We start from the raw sequence: 26,609 nt of genomic DNA, 5'->3' as shown, positions 1-26,609 counted from the left end.
AACTAGATAGAATCACTTAGTGCTGACGTTTGAATCGTGGAATAGGGTTTTAGAGATGTTTGCAGGCTTGCAGTAATTCCAGGGCAATCAGCAGTTATTACCCTACTAAAGTTTATGTCCTTTGGAGGGGGAAGGTCTGCCTGGTTCATCCTGGTACCCAAATTGTGCCTTTGGCTTGAATCTGAAGGCTTAATTATTTGCAGAGCAGATATCCTCTCTCTCTGTCTCTCTGTCTCTGTCTGTCTGTCTGTCTGTCTGTCTGTCTCTGCATGTATGTATGTATGTACATATCAAGATAGAAACTTCGGGGAATCATGGTGACTGAGTTTTAGAGCGTCTGTTCAGAAGATTTGAATAGTTGATGACATTATCATCTCCTACGAGGAGCAGCGGTCCCTCGCTGCTTCACCCTGAATGGCCACGAGCTGCTGGGTGTGCATAGACATCTGACATCTTAGTGTGTTGGGTGGAGTGGCGTGGGCTGTCTTTTGGAGAGGAGTGCATCCTTCTAGCTCTCTCCTGCCAGGGTCTGGCTCACCTTCCATGTCTGGATTCCCTAGGACGAGCTGGATGAGCTCCGTGCAGAGATGGAGGAGATGAGGGATAGCTATCTGGAGGAGGACGGGTACCAGCTGCAGGAGCTCCGGAGAGAGCTGGACCGTGCTAACAAGAACTGCAGAATCCTGCAGTACCGACTCAGGAAAGCCGAGCAGAAGAGCCTGAAAGTGGCGGAAACAGGGCAGGTGGACGGGGAGCTCATCAGAAGCCTGGAGCAGGACTTGAAGGTGAGTGAGGTCCATCCCGTTCCTAGGGAACTTCAGACACCACCCAACACATTTCACTACTGCGCTTGCAGAGGACCTGGATCCGATTCCTACATCCACACAGTGGTTTACAGCCCATCTCTAACGCCATCTCTGAAATCTACCATGCCCTCTTCAGGTCTCAGTGGGTCCCCAGAAATGAACACGATGTGTTGACATATATGTAGGCCAAATACCCCTACCCATGAAATAAAATAAATCTGAAGGAGAGTAAGGAAGAGGGAGACTCACTGGTTGAAGTGACTGAGAAGAAATCCCAGACTCTCTACCCTTTTTGCTCCCAGTGTGGACTGCAGAGACACCTTGGTCCAATGATACACGTCGATGTGGGCTATGCAGGATGGATGTCCTCTAGGTTGTGAGAGTGTGAGATCTCATCTGGCCTTTCCATATAGCAAGAATAATCTTTGCAATTCTCAGTTGTCGGCTACTCAGTGTATGAAAGGGTGATTTCTAGTTCTCCTACAGCCTTTCCCCATTCACTTTTAAAAAATAAAGGAGCTTTAGGCTGGAGAGAAAGCCCAGCAGTTAAGAGCACTGACTACTTTTGTAGAGGACCTAGGTTTTGTGCCCAGCACCAGCCTGGTGGTTCACCAGCATCTACTACTTCAGTTCCGGGGGATCTGGCACTGTCTCCTGGCTTCTATGGGCACTGTATACAAAACACGCTGGCAGAACATTCATGTACACAAAATAAAGACAATTAAGAAGAAAGTAAAAGGTTAATTGCTTTCAGGTTTTAACCACGCTAGAAGCACAGAGACATCTTTAAAATCTTGGTGATATGGAACATGCACGGCATACAGTAGATGTTTAATATTGATTTGTTTGACAGAAAGCATGTGAGTGCAAAGGGAATTGGTGTTCTTGGTAGTAACTCCATGAGGAAAACAGCCCTGTCCAGACCTTGTGTCGTCGTTTATGAAAGCCACATGCTCCTTCATAATGTAGCATCGCGTTTTAAATTATTCGTTGAGTGTCTGCGTAGTTTATTGTCAGCCTTGACACAAGCTAGACACGCCTGAGAAGAGGGACTCTCAGTGGAGAAAGTGCTTCCGTGTGACAGGCCTATGGATAAGTCTGTAGGACATTTGATTGATGGGAGAGAGCCCCGCCCATTCTGTGCAGTGCCATCCCTGAGCAGATGGTCCCAGGTGGTGTAAGAAAGCAGGCTGCCAGCAACCCATGGGGAAAAGTCTGTAAGCAACATTGCCCCATGACGTGGAACTGTAAGGTTTATTTAACCCTTCCCATCCCAAGTTGCTTTTGGTCATGGTGTTTTATAACAGCAATAGAGACACTAGCTAAGATAGTATTCTTCTTCTTCTTTTTTTTTTTAAGATTTATTTATTTAATGTATATATGTATATGAGTACACCGTAGCTGTACAGATGGTTGTGAGCCATCATGTGTTTGCTGGGAATTGAATTTTAGGACCTCTGCTCACTCTGGTCAACTCCGCTCGATCCCGTCAGCCCCTCTCACCCCGGCCCAAAGATTTATTATTATATCTAAGCACACTGTAGCTGTACAGATGGTTGTGAGCCACCATATGGTTGCTGGGATTTGAACTCAGGACCTTTAGAAGAGCAGTCAGTGCTCTTAACCGCTGAGCCATCTCTCTAGCCCGAGACAGTATTCTTTTTTCAAAGTGTTTGGGTCTGAGAGTGTTTCTGATTTTGTAGCATTTCAGATGCTGGGTTTTTGAATCAGCGATGCTCAACATGTCGTACTGTCTTCCATTCAATCTAAGTCTGTCACGTATTTCCTGAATTCTTGGCGACGACTAAGCTACTTAATGAGTCTACCTCTGGGGCTGTCTATTATTCCCCCTTGGCATCCCCCAGATTTCATGACATCCTGACACGATCCCCATGTGTCCAATGCAGGTAGCCAAAGATGTGTCTGTCAGATTACACCACGAACTCGAGACCGTGGAGGAGAAGCGCGCTAAGGCTGAAGACGACAACGAAACGCTCCGGCAGCAGATGATCGAGGTGGAGGTATCCAGACAGGCCCTCCAGAATGAGGTGGAGAGACTGAGGGAGGTAAGGCAGAGACTCGGGGACAGTACCTTCTCAGGCTTGTTAGGAATTAGGGACACCTCACACCTCATTTTTGTGCTGGGAGACAATAAATAAGTCACATGAACACACAGATGCAAAGAAGATTATGGAACAAAGACCATGGATTGCTCACAAAGCCTGAAATATTTGCTCTCTGGCTTTTTACATAAAAGGCTTTGGGACTCTGGTCTACTTTCATGTCTTCTATTCAAATGAGCAGGCCGTTAATCCTTTCAGTGTGTCCGTCCGAGTGTATTATTTCTAAAGTACAGAATTAAACAGTAGCTTCTGCACGCACCTCCCCCCTCCATCCCCCCACCTTTTCTTCCAATGACATTGGGGGGGGTATATTTAATTTGTTCATCAAAACTCTGTTAACAGATGGGATTGGTGGCTCATGCCTTTTAACCCCAGAGCCAGCAGTTGGGAGGCTGAGACAGGTAAATCTGTATGAGTTCAAGGCTATTTGATCTTCATGGTTAGCTCTTGGCCATCCAAGGCTACATAGGTCCTGTCTCAAAACAACAGCAAAAAAGCCCTCTGTAGATAAGTGCGGCACATACACGCTCACTTGCACACACATATCTGTATATCGTTCACCCAATACGATTCAAGCAGAGATTATCTATCTATCTATCTATCTATCTATCTATCTATCTATCTATCTATGGAGAGATCTTCTAAAGTTGCTGCGTGGATTATTCTAGCGAAGCGGTCTAGAAAAAACCACTTCGTTTGCATATGGCTCTGTGGATCCTGACTTGACTTTCTTTCTGGCTTCGTTATTTCTAAGAGCGGAGCAGAGTGTTTTTCCTTGGAAAGCGCCCTGTGCATACTGATGTAGCGCAGAAGTCCCGGAGAAGGCTGGTTCCAGCTGGCACATGACTCGCTGACAGCCTCATGTAGCAGGTCATGTCTTCTGGGTACATTTTTCTTATTTCGTTCAGCCATTCCCATCCAAATGTCACATGCTACACTTTGTCCGGATCCTGAGCTCTGGGGCTGAAGGCATAAATAAATGTGCACGACCATCCCTCAGGGTGCCAGTACGGCCACGAGCAAAGGTTGCTTTGCTGTGGTTTGTGCTACACCTCTTGTGTCCCCCACTGCCTTTGCTTGTGGCCATCCTGGCTGGGAAAGTACTGTTTCTTGTTTCTCATGTGTCCAAATCTGCTAATGTCCCTTCCTCGGTAATGTGAGCGCCGTTTGAGTGGGTGCAGGGTTTGTCAGTTTGTCTGTCTGGTTCACTGTTTGGTTCATCTACCCTTGTGCCTGAATGGATGCCTGACACATGCCAAGTGAGGGAACCAACTCAGAGATGATAATGTCGCGCTCGCTGTGGTAGTGGCAGCTTGCTGGGCTAGGGATGTGGGTTCTGCAGGGCCCTAGGGCCAGGGAGGTTGCTGAGGGCACTTCCCTCATGAGTAGAGCAGACCCCTTAACTGCTGCCTGGATCTACCCACCCCCCAGGATGGGAGAGTTTGCCCGATAGTCATGAATCTTTTGCCTTATTCACTATCCCTGGGGCCTTTTACTGTCTGCTGCTTTTTCCTTTGGTCTAAGTTTCCCGAAACGGTGCTGTGTGTTTTACAGGTCAAGCCCTATCAGTGTGCATAGAAAATAATTCAGAAGTATATTTTATAAGATTGATCCGGATAAAAGTTTTGGTATTTTTCTGTAGCTACACATGATCTAGTTATATACATGCATATGACACATGTACACACATACATGAACACATACATACATACATACATACATACATAGTGATACCAGGAGATTCTAGGAGCCTCACAGAAATGGAAGTCGATAGATACTCAAATCTCTTATATAAGTGATATAATATTTTATAGACTTGAGCACATCTGCATACTTGAAGTCACTTCTACACTATTCATAATGCATGAATGCAGTGTAGTCATTATATAAATAATTGTTTTGTTATGTTGTTTAGGGATTAATCATAAAAATCTAGTCTATGTAATCAGATTTACAGCAATTTTTGTTTTTGGACTATTTTCTAGCCCTGCTTGGTTGAGTCTGCAGGTGTGGAACGCAAGGATACAGAAGGCTGATTACAGTCATAATCTTAGGCAAGGGAGTCTGTATATGTTTAAATGGATTTGTGTAAGACTTGGGATCTCCTGGGAGGAAGAAATAATTACTGTTGCTTTCGACATTAAAAGAAAGGCCAGAGGAAGCAAGGGTCATCGTGGAGCCTAATGCTGGCTCAGGAAGATGTGAGGAGTGATGTGAAGGGATCATCCTCGCCCTCCCACCCCTCCCCCACCCTGTGGGTTAAAATGATACAGAGGGATGACTCAGTTGGGATAGAATAAATTTTCTCCCCCGTGCAGTCAGCCCGGTATGACGGTGGTATTTTTATACTAAACTATTAAGGTATTGTATAACATACAGGAGTCTCAAGAGAGTCAGACACTGGCAGAGGATGCTGGACACAGAGAAAGATGGAGCCAGGGGATGTAGGGTCCCAAGGCGGCCGGAGAGAAATTACTGGGACTTGCCAGCTGTTGTCTCCGTTGATGGATTATTTTCACAAAAGCTGAAAAATGCACAGGTTGAGTTTGTCTCTGTGAGCTTTGTTCTCTGTGGCTCATCCCTGACATTTGTATGCATCCGCTGGGATTCACGGTGACCTGAGGCTGCAAGGGCTTTCCCTGCTCCTCAATAACAGAGGCCTTGTGTGGAGCCAACCGCCTGGCCTCCGAGGACCCAAGCAGCCCCACTTGGGCCTTCCACAGAGCCCTGTGGTTCTGGTAGACACCACCAAACATTTTCCATTACTTTAAGTCCCTTCTGCCTCTCCTCAGTCTGCAGTTCCCCAGGGCTTTTGGTGGCCACAGTTGCTATCCTTTGTCTCCACCTTCAGTGACTTGCCACCAGCTTTGGACTCCGTTCTGCTTTTTCAGTAATGATTGGCTTTGCAAAATTCTTGTAATCAGGCGACCAGTTTTCAGTCGTTATGGGAAGGAAGGGCCAGCTGTCAGAGGGTCTGGAATTGCCTTGGGTATGTTTTGGAGCCAGACAAAGGTGATGGTTGTCTACCACTGTGCGAATACACCAAACTCTGTTGGTTTATAAGTTGGATGTTTGGTTTTATGTGAGCTTTAACCTCCGTCGATTGGTTTTCTTGTCCAATATTTTGAGTGAAAGACTGTGGGCTGACTGTGTGCATTAAAGGGTATGCATGGTGTTATTTTTTCTCAGCACTGTCCCAGTAGCTCAGAAAGTGAAAGTGGGTAGCCGGAGCTTAGCTTAGCTTCCACTTTCCGAAGATGTTAATTACACCATAGCCCCTCCCCGACTTTCTGAATACAGTTATATAGCAGATTCAGCTAGTAACTAGCCAAATTGATCGGCCATTAGAAAGGACAGGCGTGTCATCTGATTGGATCTGTACTGCAGGAAAGTGTGTCAAAAGACAAACTGAATGTCAGATTCCATCGGTCTGTGGTTGCAATTTTGAGATCAGGAATGGTTTCTTTTTCATAAAATGAATGACATCTCCCAGCCGACCAGTTTGTAGAGTAGAAACCGGGAAAGAGAATAGCAGGGAAGGAGCCTGATGGGCGTTGGTTCGGTTACTGTCCTGTGCGAGGGTCCCATCAGGTGTAGGAAATGGCTCGATGGTGGATTTGACTGTTCAGTCTCTCCTGGTTTCAGGTAGGCATGTGTGTGGCGTGTGGACGTTCACCAGGAGAATTTTACTGGGGTTGGCTCCGGTTTGACCTATGCCTACTGCAGAAACTCAGTTCAAACAAATCGCCTCTTGTTTTATTTAATAGAAGCCACGGGCTTCTGCGCTGCCTTCCCAAGTCTGGGTGTCTGAGTGCCATGCGATGTCGGTTCTGGGTCTGTGCTTGGTAAATAAGTGGTTAGATGTTCTAAGTCTGGGTGGAAATTTCCATATAATTCCAACTAGAGTGAAGTTTTTTTTTTTTTTTAAAGATTTATTTATTTATTATATGTAAGTACACTGTAGCTGTCTTCAGACACTCCAGAAGAAGGAGTCAGATCTTGTTACGGATGGTTGTGAGCCACCATGTGGTTGCTGGGATTTGAACTCTGGACCTTCGGAAGAGCAGTCGGGTGCTCTAACCCACTGAGCCATCTCACCAGCCCTAGAGTGAAGTTTTAAAACGTTATCAGCGACCTGGAAGAGGGAGAACATTTTATAGTCTCTCTGTACAAATGTAAAGGATTGGTGGAATCCTGATTTTCCATCAGTGGGGTCTAGCGTGTTTTCAATCCTGGTCTGTTTGTCTTTAATTGACTTATAGCCTGTTGGTGTGTTGTTGCAGTTTGTAAAAGTGGTTCATTAATTATGTTGTTTGCGTTTTTTTTTTTTGTATACTTTATAATTTGGTCTTATTTTAATTTTATATCAGGCTGTGTCAAACCTTTACCCAGTGTATTTTGAAGCTCTAGTTTAATAAGTAAATAGGAGAAGGATTGCAGGAGCCAGAGGTGGCGGGTAACTCCAAGGAAATAGTGTCTCCCAGACACAAGGAAAACGTATGCACATATAAATACAAATATAAATATAAATATAAATATAAATATAAATATAAATCCACAGTGACTGTGACAGTATACACCGGACCTGAACAGGTTCCAACTGGATGGTCTTAACACTGAAGAAGGCGGAGTGGGCACGGGCTCCTCTGATACCTAACTCGGCATCTTTCCACTGAGTATGAAGGAAAAGCACTTTCTGCCTTTATTTACCAACCCAAACTCCTAACAGCTACAGTCACAATTCAGTGCGAAGGCAACAGAAGGTAAGAAGAATATGCTTAAGAGGAAGGGTGGGGCAGTGGAGATGACTCCCTAGGTCAAGTGCTTGCCAGGCAAGCATGAGGCCCCAAGTTCTGATCCTGCCATCTACATTAAAAAAAATAATAATAAAATTAAAGGTCAGCCCTGGGGAAGACAGAGGCAGGCAGATCTCTGTGAGCTTAAGACCAGCCTGGTCTACATAGTGAGTTACAAGTTGCAATTCTTCTTTCCCCTTACTCTGAATAGATCCCTGAGCTCTGAGGTGAGAGGCGTTGGATAAAGACATCCCTTTTTGGAACTGAAGGCTCTGTGATCTCTCACTGTACATTATCCACGGTGGCTCTGTGTTTATTCATATCCACTGCAAGAAGAAATGGGTTTGAGTGGTGCTTTGCTCTATGGGTATAGTAATGTGTCATTGGGAGTTATTTTATTGCTATGTTCCTTTAGCAGAATAATAGTACCTTAGGTTTTCCTTTAGCCCTCTTAGACCCATGGCCTATCTTGTCTCAGGTTGGCCACATTCGTCATATTGGGTATTTATTTAATTATTCCTATAACACATGTGCCACTGTTACCCAGTATATGTGGCAGGCAGGTTGCTGCTGTGGTCGAAGGGTTTATAGCTGTGTGATATTTCCTCCTCTGGGAGCATGGAAAGTACCTTCCAGGATCGAGGATTCTGGTCAACAGTGGTGGAGCATCTAGAGGACCAGCTTAGCTTCTCTGTGCTTGATGACATAAGTAAGTGGACTTCCGTAATAGAATGTTGCCATTAGGTTGCAAAGAGCAACCAATAGCTTTGCTATTGATCAGAGAAAGAGTGTCAGTTCAGGCCTGTGGTATGTGCAGCCTGGTGTGGTGTAGGCCAGGATCAGTTAACAACTTGAAGAGATTGCTCTCCCTTCTGGGCTCCTGAGTAGGACCTCACTCTCCTTCCCAAGGGATCGTCGGTTTTCCTTTGTGTGCGAATTCCCTCAGTGTCCATGCCCCTGTCTGTGAGGGCCTAGAAAAGCAACCGTTGGTTGCCACACTTGCCCCTTACTATGCATCCTTTTTACCATCTGTCTTAGTTAGGGTTTTACTGCTGTGAACAGACAAGGCATGACCAAGGCAACTCTTATAAGGACATGATTTCATTGGGGCTGGCTTACAGGTTCAGAGGTTCAGTCCATTATCATTAAGGTGGGAGCATGGCAGCATCTAGGCAGGCATGGGACAGGAGGAGCTGAGAGTTCTGCATCTTCATCTGAAGACAGACAGGAGAAGACTGACTTCCAGGCAGCTAGGATGAGGGCTTTTGTTTGTTTGTTTGTTTGTTTTTGGGGTTTGGTTTTTTGTTTTTTGTTTTTTGCTTTTTTTTTCCGAGATAGGATTTCTCTGTATAGCCCTGGCTCTCCAGGAACTCACTCTGTAGACCAGGCTGGCCTCGAACTCAGAAATCCGCCTGCCTCTGCCTCCCAAGTGCTGGAATTAAAGGCATGCGCCTGGTTATGATGAGGGTCTTAAAGCCCTTTCTGACATCGGAGAAGTCTTTTCTTAAGTTTGACTAAATAGAAATGTTTGTTTATTGTGTTTTGTTGAACACTTTGGCTGTATGCTGGGAAGAAGGGTCCCCATAGCTTGACACAACATGTTTTCTAAACTGGATGTGACCACAGGACACATCTCTGGACAGTCTCTGAGTAGCAGCCTTGGCGTTTCAACTGGTGTTTTTTCTCTCTGCTCGCCATTCCTCCTTCTCTCCCCTTCCCCCTCTCCCCGTATGCTCAGGGCTTGGTCCTCTTGCTTCTCCTGGTGCCATAGATTCTGCCCTCTCTCTCTTTTTCTGCTCCTTGGGCATCTATCTAGTCTTCTAAACTAGGACCTTGTTTATGTGCCTGTCTGACAGCCAGGGAATCTGGCAGTGTAGGTACATCGAAATAACAAATAGCTATTGTTCTTCTATAGTGCACTAAAGTTTCATTTGCTGGTATCTATCGGCTTCATGGTTCCCCTTGTAAGCAAAAATTTGCTTGGCGGAGGTGGCAAATTCTCCATATGGAGTCTTACCCTGTCCTTAGGACACTGCTTGTTTTGGGCCAGAGCATCATCCCTGGCTCAAAACGTACTAAATTCAGATGCAGAGACTCTGCATGCACTCAGTCTGGATAGCTGTGAAGGGGATAATGCAGTCTCTGGTCTTTCCCTGGTCACTCTGTGCCTTCATGCATGGTGTGTATGGGAGTGGGTGGCAGGGAGACTCTAGCCTAAGGTATAGGAGGGGGAAGAAACCTGGGACTTAAGTGATACACCAGTTGTATGTCCTGTTAAGTTAATAATGGAGGGAAATGGGATGGAGAGAGGGAGGAAGAAGGCTTAATGGTGGCTGGTTAAACCTTTTTCCTGATACTGGAACTTGAGAAGAGGCGACCTGTGGCATCAATTTGTCTGTGTCTGTCTGCCTGCCTGCCTGCCTGCCTGCCTGTTTTCTATGTCTGTCTGTCTGTCTGCGCACCCCCCCCCCCCGGTGTGTGTCCATCCCCGTCTGTCTGTCTCTCATGTGTTTGTGTATGCTGTGTACTCTCTGGGGCTTCTTTCCTACCGCCCCTGTGGTGAGCCTTTTCTGTACTTTATCCAGATAACAGGTCAGGAGTTCCCAGCTGGGTAATTCAGAGACTCACAGATCATTTTAACAGGCACCAGCCACAGAAAGACACGGTATAAATATTTTTGCATGCTTAAGCTGTAGTTAGGTGGCTGGAAGAGTGTGCTGTGCCCTCCGTTCAGGAGCTGTAAATAGACTAGTGCCAATTTGCTGCTGTGGAGCCTGAGAGTGCATCACAAATCATTGGGAAATCGTTCTCTTTTTTTTTTTTTTTTTTGGTTTTTCGAGACAGGGTTTCTCTGTATAGCCCTGGCTGTCCTGGAGCTCACTTTGTAGACCAGGCTGGCCTCGAACTCAGAAATCCGCCTGCCTCTGCCTCCCGAGTGCTGGGATTAAAGGCATGCGCCACCACGCCCGGCAGAAATTGTCCTTTGAATCAAGACAAACTTGTATCAAAGTCTCTGAGGCCAGAAATCACCACTCAACTCCCCCCAGTACCTTCCTGGGGCATCTAGGCTGGGCTGGGTGCTAGTGAATTTATTTGCTTTTGCACAGGAACTATGGCGGAGATTTGGGAAGGAAAGTTTCTGGCCTGTTCAAATATTTGGAATGTCCTGGTTTCTTAGGTTGTGTTTGTTCATTGAGATTGGTTGTTAGAGAACGATTTTCCTAACACCTGTTTTTGGTTTTTGTTATGATAAAGAGAACATGGTGGTGAGGGGAAGGGGGGAAGGCAGAGGTGAGCACAGCCCTCACGTGTATCTGAAGGCATGAGCTGCGTGTGTCTCATCTGTGGGCATGGCCATTTCTGTACCACGACCTAAGGGATGCTTGTTGACTTGATGCAACTCTGAAAAATAAAATAGTTGAGATAATTGACTTACAGAAGATTTACCCAGATTCTTAGATGTAGAGATTTCAACCCATGGTCCTTGAGGCCTGTGATGACAAGAAAATTGTAGAGGAGCGTGTCCTGGAGCAAAGTTGTCTATCTCCTGGAGGTCAAGAAGCAGAGAGACGGAGACACTGGCCAACACTCTAATGTCTTCTTCAAAGGTGTACCATGGTGACCTTCCACCTCCTGAAGATTCCAGCATTTTCCAGGAGCACCACAGGCTCTGAAACAGATCGTCAGCATGTTGCCTTTTGTGGGACTTTTAGAATGTCAGATTTGTTGGGCATCCAAGCCTGCAGGGTTCCTAGGGACTTCAGCCTTCCCTCTCAGGGCAAAGCAAGGAAGCCCAGGTCTAGGAGCTCTGAATGGTCTGCAGTCATGCTGCAGCAAAGGGGTGGGGACCTCCCAAGTCCAGTTCTTCTCCTCCTCCGTAGCTCCTTTGAGCATTTATTCTAGCTAGAAGAAGCTGATCACTGGGGTCAGAACTGGGTCATCACTAGGGTCAGAACTGGGTCATCACTAGGGTTATCACTCTAGTGATGGCTCTGGAGCCAGCGTTACGGCAGTGTGCAGAAGGCAGCTCAGGTCTATCCTCAGGTATTGGAGAAAGGAACCTTTGACCCATTGATGGTTCTCTGTGTAATTAACGTCTATTTATAGAGGTTCTTACCATGTTGCTTCATGCAATGAAAACATTGCAGGAGGAAGGCTTTTTCTTCCACAGGGGTGAGTGTGAGCCCCTTACCCGCCACTTGCGCCTCATGCTTTCCGTTCAGGGCCTTGGTTTGCCCTTCTCTTCCTGACCGCTTCGGCAGTCTTGCACATTAAGACTTTCCTGGTAGCACCAGCTCCTCACAGAAGCTTTCTGTAACGTTCTAGACTCTGAACAGATGTTTTTAATACGATGAAACTGCTAGATGATTATTGTGGAAAACCCGAGGGATGAAACTATGAGAGACAGCTGACTCTGCTGAAACTGGAAATACGCAGTGTGGTTCATTAGGGTAGGGGCGAGGTGCAATATCATGTCACAAATCACACGGTTCGTTGTCATTCAGGAAGTGTTCCTTTTCCTTTGGATCACACTGAAGAGGAGTGGCATAGGAGAACAAAGCCCCTGGGCTGGGTATACTAACAACACTGCCAGTTCCAAAAACATCAAGGTCTCATTGCCCAGTTAGGCAGGGCTTTGGAAACTACAGTTGCTAGTTCTACCTTATTTGTGGCTGCGCTTCCCAGTGTTTCCATCATCGTAGGCCGACTGTGACAAAACATATAAAGTGAAAACTCCAGAAATAGCCGATGCAGGTGCTTTTATTCCAGTTATGTCATCTCTTGTTATTCTGTTAAGCTCTTGCTATGGCTAATTGTAAATCAAGCGGCCATAGGTATGATGTGGTCACATAGAATCAGAAGGGAGGTTCTGAACGATTCATCCTTCGCCTATGCACATATGTAGATATACTGGTTGTCTTTTCACAAGCTGAGCTGATGATAATATCACTAGGGACCACCTTCATGTGTGTCGCATACGCAGTCAGCTATGGACCACGTGTGTACACCTGTGCTTATTTTCTCCATATAGTTCTTTCCTAGCACATCCTATATCTCCTAAGAGCTTTGGCATCTCTAAAGGGATAAGGGCATGTACTTAGTAGAAGAGTGATGATTGGGACCCTTTGCAAGCTCTCAGGAGAGTTGGCCGAGGAGACCGTAGGCTTTATACTCTGTCTTTGGGGATGGGAGGAAGGAGAGACCCATTATGTTTATCTGGCTACAGATGTGGCCATATGGAAAGTGTCCCTGCTATGCTGGCTAGTCTTACATCAGCTTGATACAAGCCAGAGTTATCTTGAAAGGAGGAACACTCAATTGGGAAGTGCCTCCATCAGATCTGGATGTAGGGCATTTTCTTAATTACTGATTGATGGGGGAGCCAGCCCATGGTGAGTGGTACTATTCCCTGAGCTAGTGGTCCCGGTTTCTATAATAAAGCAGGCTGAGCAATCCATGGGGAGCAAGCCAGTAAACAGTACCTCTCCACGGCCTCTGCATCGGCTCCTATGTCCAGGTTCCTACCCTATTTGAGTTCCTGTTCCTGAATTCCTTCAATATGGAAGTATAAGCCTCATAAACTCTTTCTTATTTTGATGGTGTTTCATCACAGCAATAGAAATTCTGACTAAAACACTAATCATGTGGGGCTCTGTTCCATATCTAACATTGTCAGGAAACAGGATAAGCAAAGGTCAAGCCATCTTCAGTAGCCAGTGATATTGATCAACCATACCCTCAGAGCAAAGCCTCCCTAAAGCACAGGGAAGTGCCCTGGAGGCGAGGGTGTGGCGAGTTGTGTATCCTCCCCCATACCCTGATCCAGGCAGCTTTGCATATGGCTGTGCCTGAGTTGCATCTTTTTATAATAAATGATTAAACGTGAGGGAAGTTTTCCTTTGACTTCACTATGAACAATACTAGCAAATCATTGAAGCCTGAGTGGTGAGAATTTCTTATTTAGCCAAGTTGGCAAGATGCTATAGGTAGCCTGGGATCCGACGTTTGCAGTTGGCATCTAAGAAAAGGTCAGATCGTCTTGCACATCTTGAAGTCCTCATCTGGTATTCTCCAGCTCAAGCTTCAACGTTGAATTTTATTATGGAATTCCCATCTGGTCCCACTTGGATAGTGGGTGTCTTAGTCAGGGTTCTCTAGAGTCACAGAATTTATGGGTAGTCTCTATACAGTAAGTGAATTTGTTGACTTACAGTCTGCAGTCCAACTCCCCAACAATGGTCAGCAGCAGCTGTGAGTGGAAGTCCAAGGATCTAGCAGTTGCTCAGTCCCACAAGGCAAGCAGGCCAAGAAGAAAGTCTTCCTTCTTCCAATGTCCTTATGTAGGTCTCCAGCAGAAAGGTGTGGCTCAGATTAAAGGTGCGTACTACCACGCCTGGATCTGGGACTTGCATTGTCCCAGATGACCTTGAACTCAGAGATCTCCTTGCTTTGATCTTCTGGGATTCATAGCCGCTATGCCTCAAGATCTCCATGCCAACCAAGATCGAGGTCAGGAACTTGTATCTTCCAGCCTCAAGATCAGGATCACAGGTGAGCCTTCCAGTTCTGAATTGTAGTTCATTCCAGATATAGTCAAGTTGACAACCAGGAATAGCCACTACAGTAGGTCATTGTGAGAAAAATCCCACACAGAGAAAAGCTTTGTGTGTACCTTGAGGGAAAGGAAGGCACTGTATTCCCACCTCGTGGGCCACTACAGAGCGATGTGTGTTGGTTTTTCCGGAAAGGTGAGTTTTTATTTCTCTGGGGAAAACACCCAAAATAATGATTCTGGGTTGCATAGGAGTTGCATGTTGAATTCTGTAAACAAAGCAATCAGAGTGGTTGGCCCTGCTCTGTGGTAGGGCTTCAGTATTGTAGGCTCCCTACACTCTCACAAGCAAAGGCAACACTTGAGTTGGAAGCCAGCCTGGTCTACAGAATGAGTTCCAGGACAGCCAGAGTACATAGTAAGACTTTCTCAAAAAAACAAAAACAACCACAAAAACTTGACTGGCTACGTTTGTGTGGTTCTGTATTCTGGTCCTCAGTAAAACCACGCAGGCTTGATTCTCTACTTCCATAGCGAGTGTTTTCTAGACAGATTGTCTAGGCCCTCCAGGGCTCTGGCTTATCTGATCCTTCATGGCACTTTTTGGACTGTCACAGCTTTGCCTTGTGCTATGTATACTTGTATCCCACCCCTGTCTGTCATATGCTCATCAAAAACGTGTTAACTTTGGCTACAGAAACAGCTATTGTTGTTGTTGTTGTTGTTGTTGTTTGTTTGCTTTTCAAAACAGGGGTGTCTGAGGGTTTTACTGCTGTGAATAGACACCATGACCAAGGCAACTCTTATAAAAGAACAATGTTTAATTGGGGCTGGCTTACAGGATCAGAGGTTCAGTTCATTATCATCAAAGGTAGAAACATGGCAACATCCAGGCAGGCATGGGGTAGGAGGAGTTGAGAGTATCTTCATCTGAAGGCTGCTAGGAGAAGTCTGGCTTCCAAGCAGCTAGGACTAGGGTGTAAAAGCCCACGCCCACAGTGACACACCTACTCCAAGAAGATCACACCTTCTTTTTTTGTTGTTTTGTTTTAAAGATTTATTTATTATATGTAAGTACACTGTAGCTGTCTTCAGACACTCCAGAAGAGGAAATCAGATCTCATTACGGATGGTTGTGAGCCACCATGTGGCTGCTGGGATTTGAACTCAGAACCTTTGGAACAGCAGTCAGTGTTCTTAACCACTGAGCCATCTCTCCAGTCCCAAGACCACACCTTCTAATAGTGTCAAACTCCCTGGGCGAACATATAAAAATCATCACACAGGGTTTCTCTTTGTAATAGCCTTGATTATCCTGGAACTCACTTGGTAGACCAGGCTGCTCTAGAACATATAGATATCTGCTTGCCTCTACCTCCCAAGAGCCAAGATTAAAGGCATGGGCTACCAGTGCCTAGCAAGCCATGCCATTATTTGAAATTCTCTTCTTAAGGGATTTCTGTAATGATTGCCCCAGGACAGTTAGTGGGGGCCAGTAATTCTACCATAGGTTAGGTTAGGTTAGGTTTGGGGTTTGTTTGGTTTTTTTGTTTTGGTTTTTTGTTTTTGATGATGTCTGTGAGTCATGAAAACTTCATGTTTGGCCAGTGGGTAAACAGGGCTGCTCTGTTTGTCACATTCTTGAACGTGCAGCCAAGTGCCATGGTGGTCATGCATCACCAAGTTGGCACTGTTGGCTGGTGGAGTCTCACTCACAGCATCATGGTGCCTAAGTGGCTTCTCAAGGCAAAGGCAGTGCCCTTTGGATTTGCTGCATCCGAGCATCTGTGTGGTTCACAGACTTTCTTAGGGATTTAAGTTCCAATCACTTCTTCCTTTGTAGCCCCTTTATCCCCGTTTGACGAGAACCTCTGGTAACAGAAGGGAACACTTCAGGTTGTTACCCATTGATCTTGAGCGTCAGAATGGATCTTGTGAGATCTAGCAAAGTCTTATAGATGTTTTTAAAAAGACTTATTAAAATAAGCCAGGCATGGTCGTGTATATCTCTAATCCTAGCACTAGGGAGGCAGAGGCAATGGAGTCTCTGAATTCGGGGACAATCTGGTCTATATCATAGAGTTCAAGGCTAGCCAGGCCTACACAGTGAGAACCTGCCTCAGGACACTGACTTTATGACCTGGAGATGAACTTAAGAGGAAAGACAACCCTTTTTCTCCTTAATGTAGACAGCTTGGTTAACTGTGCTAATGAAGGTATTCATGCGGGGATAGGGGCTTTGGTTGTATGTTTTTTGTGGCCCACAGCAGTTTTCCTAGGTTCAGGGAATGTGAGAAATGTGGGGGTGCTCATCAGATGGGTGGCATCAGGCACAGATGCTACCCATCTCTGGGTGCTGATGTAAGCTGGTTGCCCAGGCAAAAGAGTGTGGATTTAGTCAACACCTATTTGTGTTTATCATTTAATTCTGAGCAGCCAGGATAGATAGATGGTTGTGGGTTGTTTCCCATGGCATTTGGGTTCATCTCTTTCAGTGGAAGCAGTGGGAGAGTGGAAAGACAAGAAAGAGTGTTCGGGTAACCCTTGGTGGGGGAGCTGGACAGTTGGGGTTCCCTCTCAGGACTGCTGGAGAACCATGGTTATGTGGCTGACAGAGACCAGGCTCTCGGATGTTTGCTTTGCGTTTATTCACACGAATGGCGTCACTGCTGTTTCCTCCTGCACGAGAGAACCAGAAAGTAACTGCTGAAAACTCTTCCTCGGATTCATTTTAGGATATAAGGAACGTGAGAATCCAAAGGTGTTTTAGCTGTATGACACAGGACCCTGTTGCTCACGTGGAGTGATGTTGAGCACTGTCATCCCTGTGGGAGGGATGTAGGAAGGAGCCTTCTTGCCAGTGAACTCGAGTTACTGCAGGGGCGTGACCAAGCTATCTGCTTTAAAATTGTGAAGGGCACACCAAGTATTTCCTGTTTTCAGGGGTCTGAAAACCTCTGAAAGGAGGCATTTTTGGTCAAGGATTGGGTTTATTTGTGAACAAATGCTGTTGCGTGGCCACCCAAGTGTCACGGAGTCCCCTCGGAAACACATACCGTGGACATGAGAGGGTGGGCGATAGGAGGAATCCATTCTGCATTATCTGCCTAGATAGAACAAGCTTGCTCAGCCTCTGAGCGCATAGTCATTTTGGAAGGGAATTCTTGGAGGTAGGAGCTGTTCCATGGGATGTCAGTAGCCCAGCAGCATCTCTCTCAGTCTCTTCCCATCAGATGCTATGAGTACTGCCAGAGCTCCACGTGGTTTCTGGCTCTTTCCTTTGGAAGGACTTGTTTGACATGGGACTTGGGTGTGGGGACCTGACTGGGGAGGGTGTGACTGGGAGATAACTGAACGGGGCTCATCCTTGCATCTCAGAAACATGGTCTTATTTTCAGGCTCACACCTGGTCTTGTACCTTGTTTCTTCAACTCTCCCTTGGAGTCTGAAGTCTAGTAATTGTGCATTTTCTCAGAGGTGGGCTGGTCTGCATTTTTTTTCTTCTTTAAATCACCTGGATGAGCAGCAGGTAGCAAACCCTCCTCTCACCTCTTGCAGAAAGCCCTGTAAGATACTTTGGATTAATGGAGTGGATACTTGGAGCTTGGATGACACAGTCCTGAGGGATATCTTCCAGCAAGTTGCTTCTTGTAGGTTTCTGAGGTAGCAAAAGAGTGCAAAAAATATCTATGAAGAACTCGGTCCTTTAGCACCCATGCTGTTCAGCTCTGGTTGCGTATCACACCCCCTGGGTATCTTTTAAGACTCCTGATATCTGCAGCACATCCAGGCTGTAACTTAGGGTCCTCTGAGGTTGGACCAGGCATCTCCGGCTTTCATAACTCCTCGGGTAGTTTGTGTTTAGTATTTAGTTGTACATCTCCCTCTCTGTAGTTTAAGTATGTGAGGTGCCGGCTTGGATTCAAGACTGGTAAAATGCGAGTTGTCCCCCAACTGGTACTTTACGAGGCTGAGCCTTCTTTGGGACAGCTTGTTTGGACAAATGACCCCTCGGCATCAAAGTGGAGGCCCAGACATCATAGCTACAACCTGCAATTACTCAGTGAGTTAGTAAGAGCGACCTTGGGTTTTATATTTTTATGACTTCAGCAGTTATAAGAGGACAGTAACACCTTCGGTCCCTCTCCATTAATTACAAATCAGAGGCCAGGTTCTAGGACAGGAAGGTGACCTGGGTCTGAAGTTCAACTGACTTGAATCCTTCCCTCTCTACCATCTTGGTTTCCTCAGACTTGATTCCTTCCCTCTCCGCCATCTTGGTTTCCTTCTGCACACCCATCCCCAACCCCCACCCAGAGTAGTGGGGTCTGCCTAGTGTGGTCCTGCCATTGCAGGTGGGAAGTGACAGTCCTAGAATCTGTTACAAAGTAATCAGTCATGTGTCCCCTCTGACTTCCTTCTTTAAGATATCCTATCCTATCAGAGGCTGGAGAGATGGCTCAGTGGTTAGGAGCACTGATTGCTCTTCCAGAGGTTCTGAGTTCAATTCCCAGCAACCGCATGGTGGTTCACAACCATCTGCAATGGGATCTCTTCTGGTGTGTCTGAAGACAGCAACAGTGTACTCATATGAATAAAATAAATAATTCTTTAAAACAATAAATGACTTCCCATCAGGCCAGATGTGGCTAGCCTGCTCTACATAGTAAATTCCAGGACAGCCAGTAGGGCTATGTAGAGATAGATACACAGACACATTCATTGCCATCCCCACCCCCCTCGATTTTTCTTTTCTTTAACCAAACAGGAAAATCCTGTGTAGCTCTGAATGTCCTGGAACTCAAGTGTAGACCAGGCGGTCTCCAACTCCTCCTGCCTGTCTCTGCCTCCAAACCATCCTGAGAGATTAAAAAAAAAAAAAAAAGTCATCATGCTAGCCTGAGAGACTTGCTCTTTAAAAAATAAGCCATCAGATCAGGACAGCAGAAGGCCTTTTTTTTTTTTTTTTTTTTGCATAGGGAACACTTAAGGCTGGTTGTGTATACAAGGTAGTCTTACTCAGCACATTTCTGCGAATTCCAATGGAGGTGGGAGGACCAGAGTTTCTGCCAGCCAGCTGAAAGTTCCCTGAGCCCCTGGGGTGTGGCTCTCAGTGATCTAAGTGCCTGTCTTTGTCCTCCTGAGGCAACCCAGTGATTTGGGTGGGGCATGCTCACCCAAATCGGTAAGAAATTTGAACCTCGGAGCTAGTAGGATCTAACTCCAGAGCGCGCGCGCGCACACACACACACACACACACACACACACACACACACGACTGTAGGTGACAAAGAGGTCTCAGAGAATTCACTGGCAGTGAATCCAGTGGACCAAGACACTCTAAATAGTCAAAATAACTTCCCTTCACCTAAAGAGAAACTCATTGAAAATTGGGGGTGTTACGTTTGAAGTGTGCTTATATGTCTGCTGGTCTGTGTTAAAGCTGCATGTATTCAAAATAAAAACACAAACATGAAGAATCCCACAGTTGCGCACTGTAAGAACCCATGTCACACAGACAGACCAGGAAGAGCTACTTCCAGGGACAAACCACTTTTCACTGACTTGAGATGAGAAGAAGGCCCGTCATTAAAATCAAACCTGCAAACCGTGAAACCATGACCTGATTTCAGAGACGTTCGTGGGTGAATGTGCACCCTGAAATACTCAGAGCGTGGTATGCGTGCATTGTGGTTCCCTTGTAAAGGCCCTCATATAGTCCATACCCAAATACTTCCTGAGGTAGCAACCCGAGGGCACACAGGACACAGAATATTCCCAGGGCCCATGCTGGACCCATGTCCTCTTTGATAAGACAGTAGAATCCTGGAGCAGGACAGGATGTATCCGAAGTGTAGATAGGGGACAGTGTACGTGGGTGCTCGTGGAAGTTCAGGCATCTGAGTGACATGTTGCAGGGATGACCTGAATGTACTCCTGGGGACGGTGGCTCCAGAGCCACAGGGGAGCAAAGCCTTGTGGAGCCGATTCCCAGCCCTGGCTCAGAAGGGAGTCTGTGTATGCAGGTACAAAGAGCCAGCCTAAAATATCTGTGGGGGGAAAAGCAAGCAGTCACGCTTCTTTCTCAAGGCAGTTACAACCACACTGTCTCCTTGTAAAAGGACCACCATCTCCTCCTGCCTCTTCTGCAGTTTGGAGGCAGGTAGGTGCTTTAGTCATTGTTTATTAAAGAAGTAACTGCAGGGACTGGAGAGATGCTTCCTGGCTAAGAAGACTTGCTATTCTTCCATAGGAGCGAAAATGGATTCCCAGCATCCATATCAGGTGGCTCACAAATGCTTTCACTCTTAATCCAGGGACTCACTACCCTCTTCCGACCTCCTTTGGCTTGTTGTGTTCACCTCTCTCTCTCTCTCTCTCTCTCTCTCTCTCTCTCTCTCTCTCTCTCTCTCTCTGTGTGTGTGTGTGTGTGTGTGTGTGTGTGTGTGTGTGTGTGTGTGTGTGTGTACAAATGAAATAGCTGGGAACTTTAAACTCTAGCTGCAGCTCTTACAACGTGTTCAGCTCTGGACAGCTTGAAGAACTCCTGAGAATGAGAGAATGACCTAGCAGTGGCTTTATTTGCACTTAACAGCCCTGTGAGGCAAGCTGCTTGCTGATTGATTATTTTATCACCCTTATCAGCCAGATACCCTCAGGCCCAGGGAGATTAAGGAGCAGGAATCTTGGATAATTGATTTAGGAAGTCTTAAGGCTGCAGGAACAGGCTGGCTCGGGGCAGGCCCGGTGGCCAGTTCTGTTCTTACCAGTCTTCTGTAGCCTTTCTTCTGCTCATTGACTTGAACGCAAACATTAAGCCACATTTCTTGTCTTAGGGTTTCTCCCTATGGATTGAATCATTTCCGGAAACAGCCTTAAACCCTCCTTTTACAGAATTAGGTGGCAGGGCTTAAGAACTTAAGCCCTAGGAGCGTGTCCTGTGTACTACACAGTTTGATGCTTGCAAAGATGTAGTTATAGCTGACATTTTGAAGTAGAAGCATGAGAGTATGGAGTTGGTTGTCTGATGAAGTCAGAGGTGTGGTCTGCAGGACCCTGGCTAATTACCCATATAATATGTGTTAATTAACCCATAGTAATTGTGTCTGGCTGTCCCCTTCCCCGCCTTCTGTGGAGAATTAATGAGGGCACTGGTTTTAGCCATTCATCAGCGTGCTTTGTTTCAGCCTCTGCAACAGAATTACTCAGAATAGCAAGTATCTTCGATTTCACCGTTAGCCTGCAGATGTTTAAAGGATGGATTTCTGTTGGGCTCATTAAATTGAAGGAACTGCATGTTTTCTCCAGGACAAAAACTGTATGGATGGCAACAGCGAACTGTGCAACTAGGTAAATGATCGTTGAATAAGGAAAATAAATGGAATAGCAGCTGCAGAGAAACTGTGAGCGCCAAGCGGCGCGCACACACAGAGCAGGAAGTCTGGGAGGGGTAAGGGAAAAACAAAAGTGATTTACGCTGCCGCCGCCAACGCTCCACAGGCGCATGGACCAGTCATGGCTGCGGTTAAATTATGATGTGCTTGCTGTTCGGGCCTTGATTTCTCAGTTGGTGGCTGTCCAGGAACTCATCAAATCAAGTTAATGGAGAGTTAAATGGCTTTGGAAACAAGCTGGCTCTGGGCAGCTGGAAGCCAGGGCTATGTGCTCTTGGCTTGGCGGAACTCTGAATCGAGCATGCTCTGGCAGGTGAGCTCGTTAAGAGGAGAGTGTGAGGTCTCAGGGAAGCTGCCTGGAAGCAGCCTAGGGTCTTAGGGATGACCTCTTCAGAGTTGCCATGGCTACCCAGCAGTTCTGAGGTAGCAGAAGCTCTGCCACTTCACTGAGCGAGGCAGCTCATACCGAGGGACTGACCCACCTTCCCAGGGTCACAGTTACAGAGGTCAAAGTATTTATAAAGTGGAAGCTGGCTGGATTTTATTACTTTTTCTTTCAATCATGGAGGTTCTCAAATGTACCTAGCATTGAAGAGAATACCACAGTGACCTACAGCCTAGCCCAGCCCGGGTCAAGAGCACCTCTCTCCTATCGATCCCCTTGCCCCTCCCCTCCCCTGTATGTGGACATTTAGAGAGCAAACATCCGATAGCCGCACAAGTGATATTTAGTACATTTGAGTCCTTTGCTTTTTCAAACAGAAAACAGGTTAGCACGCTCAAGGAGTCTGTAGTAATTCAAATAAATTCCCCTGAATGCAGCTCAAATACACTATTTTTGAACAAGCAACACTGTGGAGTCATTGTGTAGATAAAAACCTTTATACGGTAGGCGTGCATCACCTGAAGGTTTGTTGTTGGTTTTGAAAATGCCTGGGATTGAACCTTCACACGTGCTCCACGTAAGTGCTTCTCACTTGTCCTCCATGCAAGCGCTCCACGTCAGAGCTTACTGGTTTATGCCACTTGGCATAGCATCCTCCCTGTTCAGTCCACGAGACAGTGTTTTATCAGAATCCATGTCCTTTCAGGAACTAATGATCGTCCATTGGTGATCACGACACATTTTTGTGTTTCTGTTTGTCTATTGATAGGCATGAGAGTTGCTTCTGCAGTTTTTGTACCTTGAACACAGATTTGCAAAGTAGTCCCACTTCTGATATTTTAAGTGAATTAATTTATCTTTAGTTCATGTGCATTGGTGGTTTTCTCCATATCTGTCTCTGTGGGGATGTCAGATCCTCTGGAACAGGAGTTACAGACGGGTATGATCTGCCAAGAGGATGCTGGGAATTGAACTTGGGTCCTTTGGAAGAGCCTCTTAACCGCTGAGCCATCTCTCCAGAGCCCCTCACCCTATTTCTAATTCTTTTGCATACTTGTATAGAGGTGGAACCGATGAAATCTATGGTAGCTTTCCTTGTAATTTTTGGAGGAAATACGTTGATGTTTTCCACAGTGGCTCTACCATTTTCCATAGTGACTAGCGATGCACCAAGGTGCTAATTTATCCAAGGTCCTGCTTCAAGTTTTATTTATTATTTTATTTTATTGTTTTTTGAGACAGGGTCTCACCATGTTAACTCTTGTTGGACAAAGCTTCTTCCGTAGACCAGACTGACCTTGAACTCAGAGATTTCCCTGCCCCCATCTCCTGAGTTCTGGGATTAAAGGTGTGTGCTACCACATCTGTCTTATTTTTCTATCGTTTTGATGGTAGCCGCTTTTTGTGGCTGTGGAGATCTGTCTGAGTGGTTTTGACTCACACGCTCTTACTGTCTTGTGATATTGTGTTTGCTGGTCACTTACTCCTCTGAAGAAATATCCATTCACGTTGTCTACACACAGTGTTTCCTGAAGGAGTAACACATGGTTTTCACTGTGGTCGTGGTAGTTTATGCGTCTGCGAGACTTTTGTGTCTGTTACAAATGCTTAGGTTTTTGTTTTTGTTTTTTATTTTAAACTTTTGCTTTCCACTGAAACCGTGCTTACGGCTTCTGTCTGCATTCTCTCTCCTTCAGTCAGCTTTTCAAAACTGTTTCATATAGTTCTGTGTTCATTCTTGGTTGCTTTTTGTGAGGCTGGGTCTCACCATAGCCTTGGCTGGCCTGGAGTTTGCTATGTAGATCAGGCTATCCACATGTTTCTGCAGTAGTAGAGGCACGTGCCACCATGCCCAACTTCTTTTTCTTAGTTGGGATGGATAGCCTTATGAGCACTGTCAAGGCGTTACATGCAGAGAATGGCGCTCTTTCAGGTTGTGCCTATTTTCACCATTCTGTTCCACTTTTTAAGAGTAGAGAATTAAATTATATTGTACTTAAACGTGTAAGCTTTACCCTTATATTATATGCTGCAAGCTCAAAAATATATTCTAATGTAATTGAATGTTTGAGTCATACAGGTAAGTTCTTGAATCAAATGGGGTTTATCTTCTTGGTCAATAGGAGTAGATTACCTGTTCCATCTTTCCTAGGTGGATAGTCAGTTTTCTAGGCCATTTGCTAACTGTGTCTTAGACAGGAGGCTGGACCCTAGAGTTATCAGGAAACTGTTTGCAGCATTAGCTCATTGTATCTAAGGTACTAAATGAAGTACTGAGGGTTAGATACACAAATAGTAGAACTTTTTTTTTAAAGTCTCAATGACCTCTTGATAGGCAATCTCTATCCTTTTGTGACTTTAAATGCTGTTTAGTATAAATACAAAGGTAAGGACTGGGTAGTGTGGGTGGGTGGGTATTCTATTCTTAGAGAAAAGAGACAGGAAATGGACTAGAAGGACTCTGGTCCCAAAGAGATCAGGATCAACCTACGCCAGTGGGGCCTCCTCTTAATGGTTAAATCTATAGATGCACAGTTGGGATGGTGTCAACCTGCCAGTCCAAAGGCTGACTGTCCTTTCGGACCCCATTTCTGATGGGAACAGGGCAGACAGTTGAAGACCAAGCTTGAGAGCCTGCCCTGGCCAGTTCCCTTCTCTCTCCTCACGGTGGCCTTTGTGTAGGAGCCTGCTTTGGATCACAGGACGCATTCTCCTTTAGTGTACTGTACTGGCCTGGCCTTCCTGATGGAAGTCTGAGAGGACAGTCAGCCTTTGGACTGGCAGGTTGACACTGTCCCTGGTGTGCTCCTCAGGCTCTGTGACTTTCCACGGGCTATGGGACAACAGGCTATAAGCTGGTGGCTTTAAAAAACAGACACTTGGTGGGGACGGTGCTCAGAGGCACTCAGGATGGTCCAGCGTTTGACATACCGCCGTAGGCTTTCCTACAACACAGCCTCTAACAAAACTAGGCTGTCTCGAACCCCTGGCAACAGGATTGTTTACCTCTACACCAAGAAGGTTGGGAAAGCACCTAAATCCGCATGTGGCGTGTGCCCAGGCAGACTGCGAGGGGTTCGTGCTGTGCGACCCAAAGTCCTTATGAGATTGTCTAAGACACAGAAGCACGTCAGCAGGGCCTATGGCGGCTCCATGTGTGCCAAGTGTGTCCGTGACAGGATCAAGCGGGCTTTCCTTATTGAGGAGCAGAAAATCGTTGTGAAAGTGTTGAAGGCACAAGCGCAGAGTCAGAAAGCAAAATAGATATGCACACTTTTTAAGTAATAAAAATCAAGACTTGAAAAAAAACCAGACACTTGTTATTTCATAGTTGTGGGGACTAGAAGTCTGAAGTCAAGGTGGCGTCTGGCCATTTGCACTAAGGCTTTACAGAAGAGAGTGTGCCCCTTTTGTCACTTCATGGGTACCAGCCATATGGGATGCTCTGACATGGTTGTATCCCTCCAGTGTCTGCCTCTGTGGCCTTTCTGTCTGTGTGTCCATGTGATTACATACGTAGCCTTCTCCGAGTGTGTTTCTCTTCCATTTGCTTCTGAGGCTCTTAACCATGACGGAGATCAAATTCACCGACCTCCAGCGTAACCCCATCTCTACCTGACTGCATCGTCGAGACTTTTTTTTTTTTTTTTTTGCATTCAGAGGTTACATTCACCACTGTCAGAGTGAACGCTTGAATAGATCTTCTTGGGGTCACAGGTCAACCCACAATACTGAAGTAGGCAGAGAAATTAAATTGTGCAGCAAACCTTATATCCCCATGGGACCTGCTATGATCCACAGTGTGTGAGCACAGAATCGGTGGTCTGTGTGGTCTGTTTCCTCTTTGACGGCACCTCTTGGTAGCAATTCATTTGCAGGGATTCCCCACAGTAGATGGCTGGAGTACACTCAGGTAGCCTCTATTCTTTCTGACTTTTCATGCGCGCTCTGTGCTGTAGCAGCCCTGACCCCAGTGGGTCAGGAGGAGTTGACTGAACCCTTTGTCATGTCTGAATTGTGCTGACAGACAGCACCGTTGCCCCTCCAGATCTTCAGGCCTAACCTCAGCCAGGTCTCCTTGGAAGATAAGCCAGCACCCCCAGTCAGCTGTCACACCACAGAGCTCCCTGCTTTTGCTTTTCTCTCTCCCTTCCTCTGCCTCCATGGAGCTAAGACTCCCCCAAGACCTCACTGCTTTGGCAGTCTCATGGCCGACCTCTGCCTCAGGGCCTCCCCTCCAGTAAGTTCTGCACACCGCTGCCATGGGAGCCTGTTGCAGTCCCCTCCCCCAACAAAGTAGTGGGCAGCCCCAGCTATCCCCAGGGACTTCCTGTTCCCAAGGACCTATCAGCTCATGTGGGTACCTGCTAGGCACCCCTGTGCATCTTGTGCTGGGATGCACCCCACACGTTTGACTCATACGCTCCGTCTTCTTCCTTGCTGTCTACCTGATAAAGCTCTCATTCCCTGGAGGAACACAGCTGGAGGGCTCTCTCAGGATTGTAGAAGCCCTTCTTTGTTCCTGTCTGAATGGCAGCCTTGCCCTCTCCGC

At 46.2% G+C, this 26,609-nt stretch overlaps 1 protein-coding gene and 1 pseudogene across 10 annotated transcripts in view; both read left to right on the top strand.

Annotated features, from left to right (window-relative positions):
* Mtcl1 (microtubule crosslinking factor 1) overlaps positions 1-26,609 on the top strand; it is a 112,827-nt gene that overhangs the window by 10,855 nt on the left and 75,363 nt on the right. For all 10 annotated transcript variants that reach the window (XR_001782108.2, XM_006524849.3, NM_172963.4 and 7 more), the window contains exons 2-3: positions 561-785; positions 2,714-2,872. Coding sequence is in view for 9 of the 10 variants with exons in the window: in XM_006524849.3 (XP_006524912.1) it covers positions 561-785; positions 2,714-2,872 (384 nt within the window). In the remaining variant the exon portion in view is untranslated. The remainder of the gene's footprint in view (positions 1-560; positions 786-2,713; positions 2,873-26,609) is intronic.
* Gm4705 (predicted gene 4705) lies at positions 24,942-25,359 on the top strand (annotated as a pseudogene).

The sequence above is a fragment of the Mus musculus genome, chromosome 17 (assembly GCF_000001635.26).
Source record: "Mus musculus strain C57BL/6J chromosome 17, GRCm38.p6 C57BL/6J".
Taxonomy (NCBI): domain Eukaryota; kingdom Metazoa; phylum Chordata; class Mammalia; order Rodentia; family Muridae; genus Mus; species Mus musculus.
Note: the sequence above shows the minus strand (reverse complement) of the source record. Positions and strands in the feature narration are given on the sequence as shown.